The 13809-nt window shown below is 55.6% G+C and overlaps 1 protein-coding gene across 1 annotated transcript; it reads left to right on the plus strand.

Moving 5' to 3' along the window:
* The first annotated feature begins 10767 nt into the window (after nt 1-10767).
* Nucleotides 10768-13510, plus strand: FOXF1 (forkhead box F1). Its single transcript, XM_030470124.1, has 2 exons — nt 10768-11827; nt 13350-13510. The coding sequence occupies exons 1-2, from the start codon at nt 10768-10770 to the stop codon at nt 13508-13510; spliced, it is 1221 nt and encodes a 406-aa protein (XP_030325984.1).
* Nucleotides 13511-13809: the final 299 nt, after the last annotated feature.

Here is a 13809-nt window from a genome sequence, read left to right on the forward strand (position 1 = left end):
TAGGGTTTTCTCAGTTTTCCCTTTTTCCCCTTGTTTTCTTGAATCCCTTCCCTGCTAAAGTTTCGCTCAAATTTTGTTAGCATCCCCTTCCAACGGAGACTTGTTCACGCTCCGATTTTCTTTCTGCTTTAGTCAATGAGGAATCACAACACCAGTAAAACATTTGAATGTACAAATCCTCCAGGTCTGCCTGGCTCTGCCGGAGAGTCTCCTCCGACGAGAGCTTTTGCCCACAAAAGGAAAGTGTTGAAAAGGAACGAGATGCCAAACACTGCATGCACGTTTGCTCCCAGAGCTCCTGGCAGGGAGGAACCCGCTCGCTGGGACCCAAAGTGGATCCCTCCATGCTGGAAAACTACTGAGTGAGGGGGAAAAAAGTGTGTAGAGTCTGTGAAAATATGATTTTTTAAACATCAACGGTTCAAGCATGCAAATTCAGATGGGGATAGAAACAATTGGAGGGCAGGAATAATTTTGGAAAACTCATTTTATTTTGAAAAAATTTTGGAAAGTTTTGTTAAGCTAACCAGGAGACTGACCCTAAAATCAGACTCTGAAATCAAAGTAACAGGATGATTATTGCTGCTCCCCCCCAAAAAAATCTATATTTTTATTTTTATACAAATTGATTAATTGATTCCTGCTCAGTTAGCAGTTAAAAGATCTGGAATTACATATATATATGGGTGAATTGCAGGGGATTTGGAACAAATTTCAGGTTCTGGCGAGCTCCAACTGCAAGGACAGACCCTGAGCGCTATCTATCCCCTCCGTGTCTGCAGTTCCCCTGCGTAGCCAAGACTTTGGGGAACACGGTCCCTTTTGCCACCGGAAACCACTCTGCGGGGTCGGAGGGACTCGAAGGGGGTTCGTAGAACCCCCCCTTCCCCTGCCCTCCTCTAGGACCCCAGGGCTCGTTTTCGTTGTTTTTTATGGCTCATTCTTGGAGATGCTTTGCACTGCAGCCCTTCTCCATCCCTGCCAGCTACACTGAAACGCAGCCCCAAACCGGAGGGCAGAGGCAGCACGGGGCTCCCTAAAGATCCTAAATGTCTTTCCGCTAAAAGTAATTATTTTTTCTTCTTCTTCTTCTTTTAAATCATATTTTCTCCCCAAAACTGATTAGATTTAAAGTACACAGCTTAGACCAATCCGGCAGCAACATCCCGGGCATTCAGTGGTCTGTTTGTAATCTCAGCCTTTTTCATTAACATAAACACTACTTCAACAAAAATATACACGGCCACCTACCAAGCCGGTTGAAGTAAATGCGGAGCCGGTTGCGCCGCTTCGGGCGCGGGTTTTAAACCGCGTTTAAAGTGCGCGGAGCGGGGCAGGAGCTGCGTGGGAAACCCACGCGGAAATCGGGGTTAAATCTCGACTCTCACTCGTGTCGCTGCCCCGGGGGTGCAGAAACGGTCACTGCCCGGCCTGTTCCCCTTCCCGGGGAAAGATGAGGGTCAGGGAAGTCGGGAAGGCATCGCCCGCTCGCCGCTCCCCAGCCAGGGGGTCCCTTCGGTTCGGGGGTGCAGGGCCCGGCCAGGGTACCGGGCTGGGGCTGCTCGTCGCCCCAACTCGCCCCGGCCTGACAGGGAAATCAGATCGTCTGTGTCTTAGCACTGGTTTTGCGGGAAATTATTTTTTCCCTTTTCGTACTTGCTTGTTTGCCTCTTTTTTTTTTTTTTTTTAATGTTTGGGTATGGTTTTTCTGTTTTGGTGGTTTCTTGGGGGTTTTTGGTTTTGGTTTTTGTGGTTTTTTTTTTCTTTTTTTGCTTTTCTGTTTTTTCTTTCTCTCATTCTCCACTTTTCTACTTCTGTTTTTTTTTTTCTTTTTCTATTCTTTTGCTCTTTTATCTTTGTCTTGTTCTCATTTTTCTCTTTTCATTTTTCTTTCTTTCTCTCTCTTGTTCCTTCTTTTCTTCAAATTTCCTTCTTTCTTTCTTTCTTTTCTTCTTTGTTTCTTTCTTTCTTTTCTTCTTTGCTTCTCTCTTTCTCTCTTTCTTTCTTGCTGGCTGGCTGGTCTGCTGGCTTTCTGGCTTTCTGTCTGTCTTTCTGTCTCTCTTTTTCTCTTCCTCTTCCCCTTTTTTCTCTTTGTTTCTTTCTTTCTCCCTTCCTTTCTTTGTATTTTTCTGTCTCTCTCTCTCTTTTTTTTTCATTTCTTTTAATTTCTTTCCTTCTTTCCACCTTTTCCTGTTTCTATTTTTATTCTTTCTACTTTTCTCTTTCTCTTTAGTTATTTCTTTTTTTTTCCTTTCCCCCTATTTTGCCTCTCCATTTACCTGTGTTTCAATTTCTCTCTTGCACCCTTTCTCTCGTTCTCACTCTCTTTATTTTCATTTTTTTGTCTTTCCCCCTCTCTTTTCTCTTTGTTTCACTTTTTCATAATCAATCTTTTTCTTTCTTTCTTTCCTTCTTTCTTTCTTTCCTTCTTTCCTTCTTTCTCTTTCCTTCTTTCTTTCTTTCCTTCTTTCTCTCTCTCTCTTCCTTCCTTCCTTCCTTTCTTTCTTTTCTTTCTTTCTATCTTTCTTTCTTTCTTTCTTTCTTTCTTTCTCTCTTTCTCTCTTTATCTCTTTCTCTCTTTCTCTCTTTCTTTCTCTCTTTCTTTCTCTCTTTCTCTCTTTCTCTCGCTCTCTTTCCCTCTTACCCTCTTTCCCTCTTACCCTCTTTCTTTCTCTCTTTCTCTCTTTCTCTCTTTCTGTCCTTCTTTCTGTCCTTCTGTCCTTCTGTCCTTCTTTCTTTCCTTCTTTCCTTCTTTCCTTCCTTCTTTCCTTCTTTCCTTCTTTCCTTCTTTCTTTCCTTCTTTCCTTCTTTCCTTCTTTCCTTCTCTCTTTCTCTCTTTCTTTCCTTCTCTCTTTCTCTCTTTCCTTCTCTCTTTCTCTCTTTCCTTCTCCCTTTCTCTCTTTCTCTCTTTTTTTCTCTCTTCCCCCTTTTCTCTCGTTCTTTTTTTTCTTGTCTCTCTTTCTGTTTTTCTTTCTTTCTGTCTTTCTGTATGTAGTTCTGCATGTCGTTCTGTCTTTCTTCTTCTGCACACTCCTGTCTCTCTCTTCCTATCCCCTCCAGGACAGGCTCTCTCCATACACATTTATCTAGTTCAGTATTTGGAGGCACTTCTGTTTTCCCCTCCTGGGGCTGCAGGGTAAATCAGACCCAGGACTCCACTCCAGCACTGCACCAAACCCTTTTCCCGAAGAAGGAAAATGCCCTTTCCTGCTCTGCCAGTGCAGATTTCGCAAAGCGCCGATATTTAGTTCAATAGCGGCCGTTTAACCTCATTCCGGAGGGTCGGAACCCCGCAGTGGGTCGGACCGATTCCCTCTCCAAGGCCCGTGCGGGCAGATTTCGATACGGTGTAAGGGCTCAGCACCGTGCCCCGACAGTACCACTCATGGCTCGCACCGTCGCACCCGTTGGGGGGACCGGGGCTACTTCTGCCCCGTCCCCGCAGGGGCTGCGCTTGGGTGCGGGACACCGCTGCGGGGGAAAGCCCTGGACCCCGCGGTGCTTTGCGCGAGTCATTCAAATTCGATCGTTTCCAAAGGGGAGAAGGATAATTCTATAAGAAAAATGATGATGCTGCAGCATAAACCCCCGGGCAGCATCTTTCCGCGCAGGTAGCCCGCAAAATCTGCTGAAGAAAGGGATTCGCCGGGCAGAAATTCCCTCATACGGCGACTTTGAGGAGGGTAGATGAAAAATAGTATGTTTTAAGTAGTGGAATTGAAGGGAGGTTACAGGCGCGGAGCGGAGGGTGCGGAACGCGCTGGAGCCTTTTGTAATTCAGTGAGCGGTTCTGAAAGCAGGAAAAGCAAAACCGTTTCTGGGTTCGTTATTCGATTTTTTAGTGAGTTCCACGCAGCTTTGATGGAAGGTTTTTTTTTTTTTTTGGTGGTCTGATTGGTGGAAGGTTGTTTTTATTATTTTGGTAAGTTTTGGCTTTTGGGGGTTTTGATTTTGGTTTTTAGAGGACGGGGGGGTTTACCAATTTCTTCTCCTTTCCCCTCCGGTTTTCGCACACGCATATGCCCTTCCCCAGAATCCCGGATGTGGATGTACCCGTTCCCATTATTAGCCTGATTCTAACAGAAAAATAATCAAATGCTTTGCTGCAGAAATCGCTTAACTTCTGGGCATAAAACACAGGGATTTGGAAAGCTTTCCCACCTTGCATCGGGCATTTCAGGCATCCACTGAGCATCTTTCCCAGAAATGACAACCGGACACCCTGTTCCCTGCAGAACAGTTTTAAATCTCCCCCAAGAAGTCGCTTAGAATCTTTAACGAGGGACCGGTTGCACAAAAGGGATTGTTTTACGAGGCGCTCTTCTGTTTTTCTAAGGAGGTAGGAAAGATGATTAACCAATTTTTGGTGTCTTTTCACTCTCTGCGCTGATAACTGCAAAGCAAAGGGCGTCACGAACACGCAGCAACCTGCAGTGTAGCTCCAGAGCCGGCTGCAGGGGCCACCGATAAAGCGATACTTCATTAGTCGGGAGTTTACTCATTTGATAGTAGCAATAGTAATAGCAATAGCAATAGCAATAGCAATAGTAATAGTAACTGTAATAGTAATAATAATAATAATAACAACAACTACAACAACAAGAACGATAGAAAACAGCTTTTGTTGGGAGAGTTTCCAAGGAAAACCACTCCCAGGTCTCTGCAAAGAAGGGAGCAGGGAGAGGGAACTGCGGGGATCTTTTCTGAACATGAGTCCCGACCCGCCTTTGTGTTTTGGAAGGGGAGGATGGAGTTCAGATGCGAGATTTATTATAGAAACACGGTTAAAACACTCAGGAGGTAGCTCTGGGGACCAGGCGGTGGCTGACCTCGGTCCGGGCAGAGGGGTTGTCCCCGAGGGGACTGCCGTGAGCTGTCCCTTTGCCCGGAGGTTGCAAGGCCCCTCTGCAGCCTCTCTCCCTACAGCAAAGGACCCCGGGGAAAGGCCCATGGGTGGTTCCCCCCCCCCCCAGGAGGGGCGCTCTGGGGCTCCATCCAACAAAAGCAGCTTTTGCGAGCGGTGCGAACCTGGCCGGTCCCGGGGCAGGAGAGCCCCGTGGGCAGAGACCAGAGGGACAAAACCCCTCTGCTGCAGCTGGAACCTTCCAGCACACCGAAGGGCTGTCTTCCCCTGGTCAGGTACAGGCACCCGGGCAGGTCGGTGACTCCCGGCTGGTCGCTGTCACGGCTCTCCTGATGGAGCCTTGCCCTCAGCATCCTTCGCAGCATCCCTCCCCACGGGGGACCGCCGCGCCTGCGTGGATGGCTCTGCCATCGCAGCCCCTTCTCCCCTTTCGGCAGGTGACAAGCGGTGGTGGCTGCTGGGGACCCAGATGCTGGGGACCCCGGGGACACCTGTCCTGGGGAGCGCCCGGGCGCTGGCACCCCCTCTTCCCTCGTAGTGATGCTCCTGTTTCAGTGGTGCCGGGAAGGTCGCTTCTCCTTCCTCGGAGCCCACCCACTCCCGCAGCACCAGGGACCGACCCGGGGCTCTGCAGGGTTGCAGAGACCATGTGGGTGCCCCCAGTCCCTCTCTTGGGGAGCTCACTTTCCACACCTCCAGCCCAAGGAACCGGGGCGGGCGGCCACGTCCAGGGACAGCTGCCCCCGGGACTGGGCACCGAGGGACAGCATCGAGAGGCCGGATTTTGCCCCAAACCCGTCCGTTTGTTTTCCGCATCTGTCCTCAATATTTAGGAGTAGACGAAGCAGCCAGCTTGGTTAATATTTAGCCCGACAATACACCGTACCCTCGGCTTTTAGTACCCGTGGAAGAAAGTAACCCGTTAATCCTTGGTGTGGGCTATTCCCTCTTGTCTTTTCTCACCTCTCCGTGCAGACGGATTTTAGGTCATACTCCGCAACGAAGGGCCGGCGGCCCTCGCCTGCCTGACACTAATAATCCCCCCCTGCGCTAGCACCGGCGCATCGGTGCGAGTTCGACGGGGTTTTGGTTTAGAGTCGGGAGGAGAACAACGAAAAAAGCTTAATAAGCCTGGAAATAAGACTGAGCCCCGGGGAAGCCCTTCGCGCTCCTCGGCCCGGCTCGGCCCAGCCAAGCTTTTAGCGCCGGGAGACGTGGGGGGCAGGGGTTGATTTTGATTCCGCAAAACTCAGTGGATCGAAATGTTTCTCCCGCACCGCTGTCCCCATTTTACCGCTAACCCGGTGGAGTTTGGGGATAGAAAAGCTGGAAATGGCTACTCATTCTGTTTGCATGCCACAGTGCTCTGCCAAGGCGCTGGGGTGGGGGGACGACACACACACGACAGCCCCTTTCGAGAGTCCTGCTTAGAATTGGGAGGCATTCCCAGCACCGGTCCCCATCACTAGAGGGAAGAGAACTTGTCCGAGAAAGCATGGATGGCTCAGCAATGCCAGCCTGGATTTAGATCTGGATTTACACCTGAATTAACATTTCGGGCTGCCTTTAAGGGCGAACTCCCTCGCCGAGAGGTGGCCGGGAGCATCACTCGCCGGGTCCCAGCTCTGTCCCTACTCAGCCCCTCTGTTTCTCTCGGTACCCAGGTCCTCGGCTCATAATCCCAGCCAGTCAAAAAGTATCCCCCCAGGGAAAGTATTCTAGCTATCCGTCCCTGAGCAGGGATATAAATACCCGGAGATATTTTGAAGATCTCTGTGGGAAGCGATCGTGTCTAAGTGGTAGCGCTAGGGGCTTATTATCGCTGGAACAGATTTGTATCACAGGGACCGGGTCCTGCCAGAAAATTCCTAAAAAATCCCGCTCTGAAGAAGGCTGTAAATTCCTGTGCTGCAATATTTCATCGAAGGACGTCATGGAAAATGTGGGATGGGGGGGGGGGAAGTCTTGGGACTGGCAGAGGGGGGAAAAGGGAGGCAAAAGCAGGGAGAAAGTGAAAGATTTTCCTTTTTTTTTTTTTTTTTTCTTTTGCTGTTTCTGGCCAAAGGCTGAGCTTGTGCCCGAGGCACGGGGGCTGACAGCCAGACCGCACCTTCCCGCAGCCGCCCCAGGCGCTTCGGTCGCTTCGCACCCGCTCCCGCTTTCGACTTCTTCTTCCCCAAAACCTCCGCCAGGTCCCGCAGGGTCACGGAGCCCCGGTGCCACCGGTAAAGGACCCGTCTGCCACCGGCCACACGCGTGGGACAAGGCCGTGTGGGGGACCCCACAAAAAAATGGGCTAAAAAATAACCCCAATACCACCTCTTCCTCTGTCCTTTCACATCCCCTCTCCCAGCCTTGCGCCCCTAGTTTGAACGCACCCCCTAGGCCTTAAATAAACATTTAGGGATCGATTTGCCGCGGATTTGGGGCCAGGGGCGACGGGGATGGCCGCGACTGAAGTTAAAAAAAATAAAATATAAAGAACTAAAAAAAACTCCCTAAAACGCAAAACCGAGAGAGGGAAAAGAGCCGGTGCCGGGGAAGAAGGGGAGGGGGGGTCCTCCGGGTGGTGTTAATGCAAAGCAGGGGCAGCGGGGAGGGGGACATGAGGCGGTCACTCCCCTCACCCTGGGTGGTCTGGGCTCTCAGGAACACCCCGGCCCCTCTCGGAGCAGCACCCAGCCCGCCTATAACAATACCACCTATATACATTTCCATACTCGGGTTACACCCGGCCTGCTTTGCAAAGTTGACTTCACTTAAGCAATTAGCTAGTAAAAATACCTTCGGCGCAGGAAAAGGAAGAAAGCTCGGATTTGTCTATTTTTACACAAAACACTGCCGAGTTTCGGGGAAGGGGGGAAGGGAAGAGGAGAGGGTTTGGGATGGAGCCGGTAGAGAAGCGCAGCGGGGCCGGGGGTGGGCGCGGGGAATAAGCGGGATCGGACAGGCAAAACGGGCTCCAACCCGTGCGGGGATTAGCAGGGCTAATTGTTCTAGGTGATCTTTTAGTTTTCTTCTTCTCTCTCTCCCTTCCCCGCGTCTCCCCATCGGTTCAAGCACCCAAAGCACCAGCAAACAGGCGGGTCCCGCTCACTGCCACCATCACCCCCTCGCACATCGGACACCGCCCGGCCCGGCTTTTCCTCCGCAAAACTCTCCTTTCCCCAATTCACGGGCTCGGTTTAAAACCCTCCGAGGTTTCTGCTATTCCCACGGAGAGGCCTATCAAACCCGGAGCGATATATTTGCATTTTTCACGTTCGCTGGCTATAATAAATACATCGGCAACCAAATCTTCACACTCCGAAAAGATAGTGAGGGAGGGAGAGGGCAGTCCTGCAGAGACTGATTTGCTTTGCAGGGGAACCGTTTGATATCCTCGGAGAGAGTGTTTTGTTGGTTTATTTTGGTTTTTTTTTTTCTCGGAGATATTTTATTTCCTAGTGGAAACGCTACTGGTGGGACGGTTTTGAGCGTGGATTTTACACTACCTCTTTGTGTTGTGTTTCGAGCTCTATCTCCGGGTGTTTTGCAGGCAGGTTGGGGAGATTCAGTCACAGAGGGATGTAAAGCAAAGAAAAACACCCTTTTGGTGGCCCGGGGGGGGACATTCGATGAAGACCAAAGCTCAGGGTCAGCGATGCGCTCCCCCCGCGAAAATACAAAGAAATACAGAGAGAAACGGGGGGATTTATTCTGGACCAGCCGCCCCGGGGCTGTAACACCCGGGGAAGGTCACTGCTTCCCGAAAAAACTATTTTCCCCGGGCAGCCGGAGCCGCCTGTCCTCCTCCTCTTTAAGAGAGAAGCTCCAGAAATAACTGCCCGCATCCCCTCACCGGGTACCTGGCCATGGCCGGCCGTTTGTCTGGGGCTGTCCCCTGCCTGTCCCAGTCCCCAATGTCCCTTGTCCCCCTCTATTGCCCCGGGAGAGAGAGGGCCGGTGCTTTCTGCAGGAGGATTTATTTTGCGGGGAGGGGGCAGACCATGAGAAGAGGGGAGAAGACCCTGATGTGAAATCCCTCTCGGTGGTGTCACAGATGTGACAGGCGCCCCGGAGGCTGCTCACAACTGCCCGCGAATAACGCGGAGGGAGTTTGTCAACCCGATCGGTATCTATCTTTCCTTTAAAAAGTATTAAATGATTATTACAAAACTTTGAAAGCGAATCTGGAAGACGGGGGGTTGAGGAATGTGCCCCCTCCTCTCTTTCTGCAGGGGGTGCAGCGGGACGGACCCGCAGCGCTGCGGCCTGCAAAGGGCAACGGGGGTGTGTGTATGTAAGGTTTTTCTTCCTTTTTTTTTACCCCCCTTCCTTTCTCTCTTCCTTTCCCCAATCTTAAAAGGGAGCACGCTGCAGCAGCCAGCACATCTGCTCTGCTACCAGCCAGCAGCCCAGGCTCCTGCCACCCACCCTCCAACCCCCCCAGACGGCAGATTTCCACCCGCGATCCGCAAGAAAGTGGCAAAGGTTTTAAGCGACTTACCTTAAGTGACAGCTTTCCTGATGGGCCGACGCTCAAAAGAGTGTGTTGGGGTATTTTTGGTGGGGTTGGGGAAGAAAAGGGGGTCTCTGCCCCCATTCTTTCCTATTCTCCTTCCCCCCACCCTGCATGTGTGCCCCTGGCATCCGCCGGAGCTGAGCATCAGGCTCCTGGCGTCCAACTGAGACACTTTAGCACAGATTTGTATAACTCCCCTCCCAAAAATAGCCCATCCCAGCCTCATCCTAAAGCAGCCTCGGAGCAGACGAGGGGTCCGAAGCCCGCTCCCATCCCCGGCCAGGCGGCGGAGGCAGAAAAGGGCATTTCGAGAGGCAGCAGGAGTTTTCGCTGATTTCTTTTTATTAAAGCACCCCCGAGCCCGTGTTTACATTGCGCAGTATAAACATCCTGCCCGGGCCCGCCGAGCTTAAAAGAGCGCACGAAGAGGGGGTTTCAAGAGGGTGAAACTCCGCGCAGCGCGGAGCCCGCGGCCGGGCAGCACCTCCGCGGCCTTGCGCCGCCCGCGGAAGTTCCGCGCTGCCCGCAGGCCCGCGCTGCCGCGCCCCGGCCCCTTCCACGGCCCTTCCCACATCCCTCCCGTGATTTTTAGCAGGGGTGGCGGGGGAATAGGGGGGGGAATGGAGGAGCCCCACGCAGCCCCGCGGTCATGGGTGACAAATTCCCCCCCCGTCCCAAAACACACACATATACACGGGAGCGGCGGCCCCGCAGCGGGCGGGAATGTGTCGTGCAGTCCCCGGGTCGCGGGGGGTGGCGTGGAAAGGGCCCTTTAAAAGCTGCCCACCGGCTGGGAGCGGGCGCGGAGGGGGCCGGGCCGGGGCGGGGATCGACCCCCGCTCTTACGTCTGTCAAGGAGCGGCAGACGCCGCTGCAAGAGATAAAGTAAAGGGCGAGCAGCGGGGCTGGGGGCAGACTCGACAGCCACCGCGATGGGAAGCAGCTCCCCGCAGCACCGGCAGCGCCAGCCCAGCTAGAGCCGGGGCGGGGGGGACGGGGACGGCGGCCCCGGGAGCCCGGCCCGCCGAGGGGCAGGCGGAGGCCGCCGGCTTCTTTCTCGCAGCAGCCGAGCTCAACTCGCTTCCACCCGCCCCCCCATCCCTCCTCCCTGCGCCCCCCCCGACCCTCCGCCTCTCGCTCGCCTTCTGCAGCAGGGCTCGGATTTAGGGATAAAGTGGGAGGAGGAGGGAAAGGGGGGTTGGGGGGGATCGTCGCTTCCATTTGTTTATCCACGGAGGGGTGAAGTCTCCCCGTAGAAAGAAACCCCGCCGGGGGACCGGGAGGAGGCCGGAGGCGGGGGTGAGTGGCGGCGAGCCCCCAGCAGCGTGGCCTTTTGGGGGGGCGCGGGGGGGTGTTGGCGGAGGAGGGCCGGGGCTAGCCGCCGCGGACCCGGCCGTAGATGACTGCAGAAGCGCAGCAGGCTCTGTCCTCTCAGCCCCCTCCTCCTCCGGTGCAGAGCAGCTACGGCCCCATGTCCTCTGTGGCCGAGAAGCAGTCGCAGAGCTCGGCCATGGACACCGCTTCCGCGGCGCCCGGCGGGGCGACCGGCAGCGCCCCTGGCAGCGGTGGAGCCCCGGGCAGCGGCGGTCCCAAAGCGAAGAAGACCAACGCGGGGATCCGGCGGCCGGAGAAGCCGCCGTACTCCTACATCGCCCTCATCGTCATGGCCATCCAGAGCTCACCCTCGAAACGCCTGACCCTCAGCGAGATCTACCAGTTCTTGCAGAGCCGCTTCCCTTTCTTCCGCGGCTCCTACCAGGGCTGGAAAAACTCGGTGCGCCACAACCTCTCCCTCAACGAGTGCTTCATCAAGTTGCCCAAGGGACTGGGACGCCCGGGCAAGGGCCACTACTGGACCATCGACCCAGCCAGCGAGTTCATGTTCGAGGAGGGCTCATTTCGCCGCCGACCCCGCGGGTTCAGGAGGAAATGCCAAGCGCTGAAGCCCATGTACAGCATGATGAACGGGCTCAGCTTCAACCACCTCCCCGAGAGCTACGGCTTCCAGGGCTCGGCCGGCGGGCTCTCCTGCCCCCCCAACAGCCTCTCCCTCGAAGGGGGTCTGGGGATGATGAACGGGCATTTGTCCAGCAACGTAGAGGGGATGGGCCTCGCGGGACACTCCGTGCCCCACCTGCCCGCCAACGGTGGGCATTCCTACATGGGCGGCTGCACCGGCTCCTCGGCGGGGGACTACCCGCACCACGAGAGCTCCGTGCCCGCCTCTCCGCTGCTCGCCGGCGGCGGCGTGATGGAGCCTCACTCGGTTTACTCCAGCTCGGCCTCGGCTTGGGCACCCTCCGCCTCGGCGGCCTTGAACACCGGCGCTTCCTACATCAAGCAGCAGCCCCTCTCGCCCTGCAACCCCGCGGCCAACCCGCTCTCCTCCAGCCTTTCCACGCACTCCCTCGACCAATCCTACCTGCACCAGAACAGCCACAACACCGCCGAGCTTCAAGGTAAGGCGCGGACACTCGTGGGATATACCCGAGACCACCGCCGCGGGGGTCGGATGGGGGCTGACGGCCACGAGTGGATCCTCCTAGATCCAGTCCTCGCCTCCCTTCCAACCGGCACCCGGGCAGCCGTCGGGGGCCGCAGCCACTGCGGGGCTGGGACTGGCCGGGCCGGGGCTCTGCTACCCTGAGAGGCCGCTCTGCTGCCAGGGCCGCCGGGCTCAGGCAGACGGGAGGCTGCGGGGATGGGCCCGAGGGGTCTTTCCCCTTCTATCGGGACCTGGGGACCTCCGGAGGGAGAAAAAGGAGGGCATTTCCCCACCGGGGCGCCGGCCATCTGCACTCTCCCAGCCCCTCTATCTGCTCCCCTCGGGCTGTGTTTCCCAGGCCCACCGCTTCCCTCCGCCCATGCGGAAATCGGGGGCCCCCAGCTCCCCTCAGCTCTGGCCCGGCGTTGCCACCGGCCCCGGGATGGAGCTGCCGGGAGGGATTTGCCCTGGCTCTTGGAAGCGGGGAGATGGTGATTAGGCCGGGAGGAGGCCTCGGGAGGGACAAGGCCGGCTCTGGGCTTTGTCCTGCTGTGCAAATTCACCTCGGGGGATGGAATCTCGGGGTACAGGAGAGTTCTGGGAGCCATGACCGGTGAAGGGGCAGGTGTGGGGATCCCTGCACATTACCCAGGGCCTTTGGGAGAGCGGGAAGTGCCTGGTAGAAGCGGGTGTTAAATGGAGCGTTAGCGGGGCTCATCCACGAAGTGAAGCAGGGAAAAAAATGCATCAGTCGGGCCGGACGGAGCGGCCTGGCCCGGACACAGCCCCGGGCAGCTCCTCGACTGTGAGCGCAACCCGGATCTGCTGGAAAACAGAGCAAAAATCAAGCCCGAGGAGCCACCGGGCCCGCCCGCGGCCTTAACCAAAACGCTCCGGTTTAATGCCCGGGCGATGGGCGCTGGCGCGACGGGGAGCAGGGCCCCGGACGGCCGCTCCTCCCGGAGCACAGCGGGTTTACGGGACGTTTTTCTGTCCCCAAGTGGCAAAAGAAAGCGCAGGAACAGCTCCGGTCCCCCCGGCCTTTCGCCCTCGGCCTCTCCGCCCAGTCCCTGCCGCCGGCCCCGCTTCCCCGCTCTGCACCCCGCGGAGGCTATGGGAAAAGCAGCCGGTACCTTTAAGGGCGTAAAATGGAGACGGGGAAATTAAGCTCGACCAGACCCAGGCGCCGTCTCCTCGAAGCTTCCTTGGGCCGGCTAGAAGGTTTTCCCTACCGCACCTGTCCGCGCCCGCGGAGCCCCAGGAGCGCCCGTGTATTTGTGTGAAAACGCAGAAATACAGCCAATTAGGCGCTGGAACCCGAGGGCTGCAGAGGGGTTGGGGTGGGTTTTGGGGTTGTTCTGTGGTTTGGTTGTCTGGTTGGGGTTTTTTAACCCAGACGGTGGCTTTCTCTCTCCCCCACTCTCTCTCTCCCCGTCTTCAACGTCCTCAGCAAATATAATTTCGATGGCTGACGATCTTTCCTCCCTGTCCCGCAGGCATCCCGCGGTATCACTCCCAGTCTCCGAGCATGTGCGACAGAAAGGAATTCGTCTTCTCTTTCAACGCCATGGCCTCCTCCTCCATGCATTCAGCGGGCAGCGGCTCCTATTACCACCAACAAGTGACATACCAGGACATCAAGCCGTGCGTTATGTGATACAGGGCGGAAAAAACACATCCCGGGGGCGGCGAGGCCCGACCCGGGAGCCGACCCCCCCCTCGCGGACTCTCTTGGTAGAAGTGGGGGGGGTTTCTTTGGACCCGCTGTGCCCGGGAGGGAGAGCCCGGTGCCCCGAGAGCGGGTGGGGGATAGGGGCTGATCTTGCCCCACAGATGAGCATCGGCCAGACCCTTCAAAGTGGGTCCTCAATCACGGACGGTCTCTGCCTTCTTCTGCTTCTTCATTTGGGGTTGGGTTGAGAAGAAAGAAAAGAACCCTCCCCCTCGAAAACTCCC

The sequence above is a fragment of the Strigops habroptila genome, chromosome Z (assembly GCF_004027225.2).
Source record: "Strigops habroptila isolate Jane chromosome Z, bStrHab1.2.pri, whole genome shotgun sequence".
Lineage (NCBI taxonomy): Eukaryota > Metazoa > Chordata > Aves > Psittaciformes > Psittacidae > Strigops > Strigops habroptila.

What these genes read in the sequence shown, in the direction of transcription:
- FOXF1 (XM_030470124.1), top strand. Translation starts at nt 10,768, where the DNA reads ATGACTGCAGAAGCGCAGCAGGCTCTGTCCTCTCAGCCCCCTCCTCCT. An exon ending in CAACACCGCCGAGCTTCAAG is followed by an intron (nt 11,828 to 13,349) that starts GTAAGGCGCGGA and finishes CCTGTCCCGCAG; the next exon opens with GCATCCCGCGGTATCACTCC.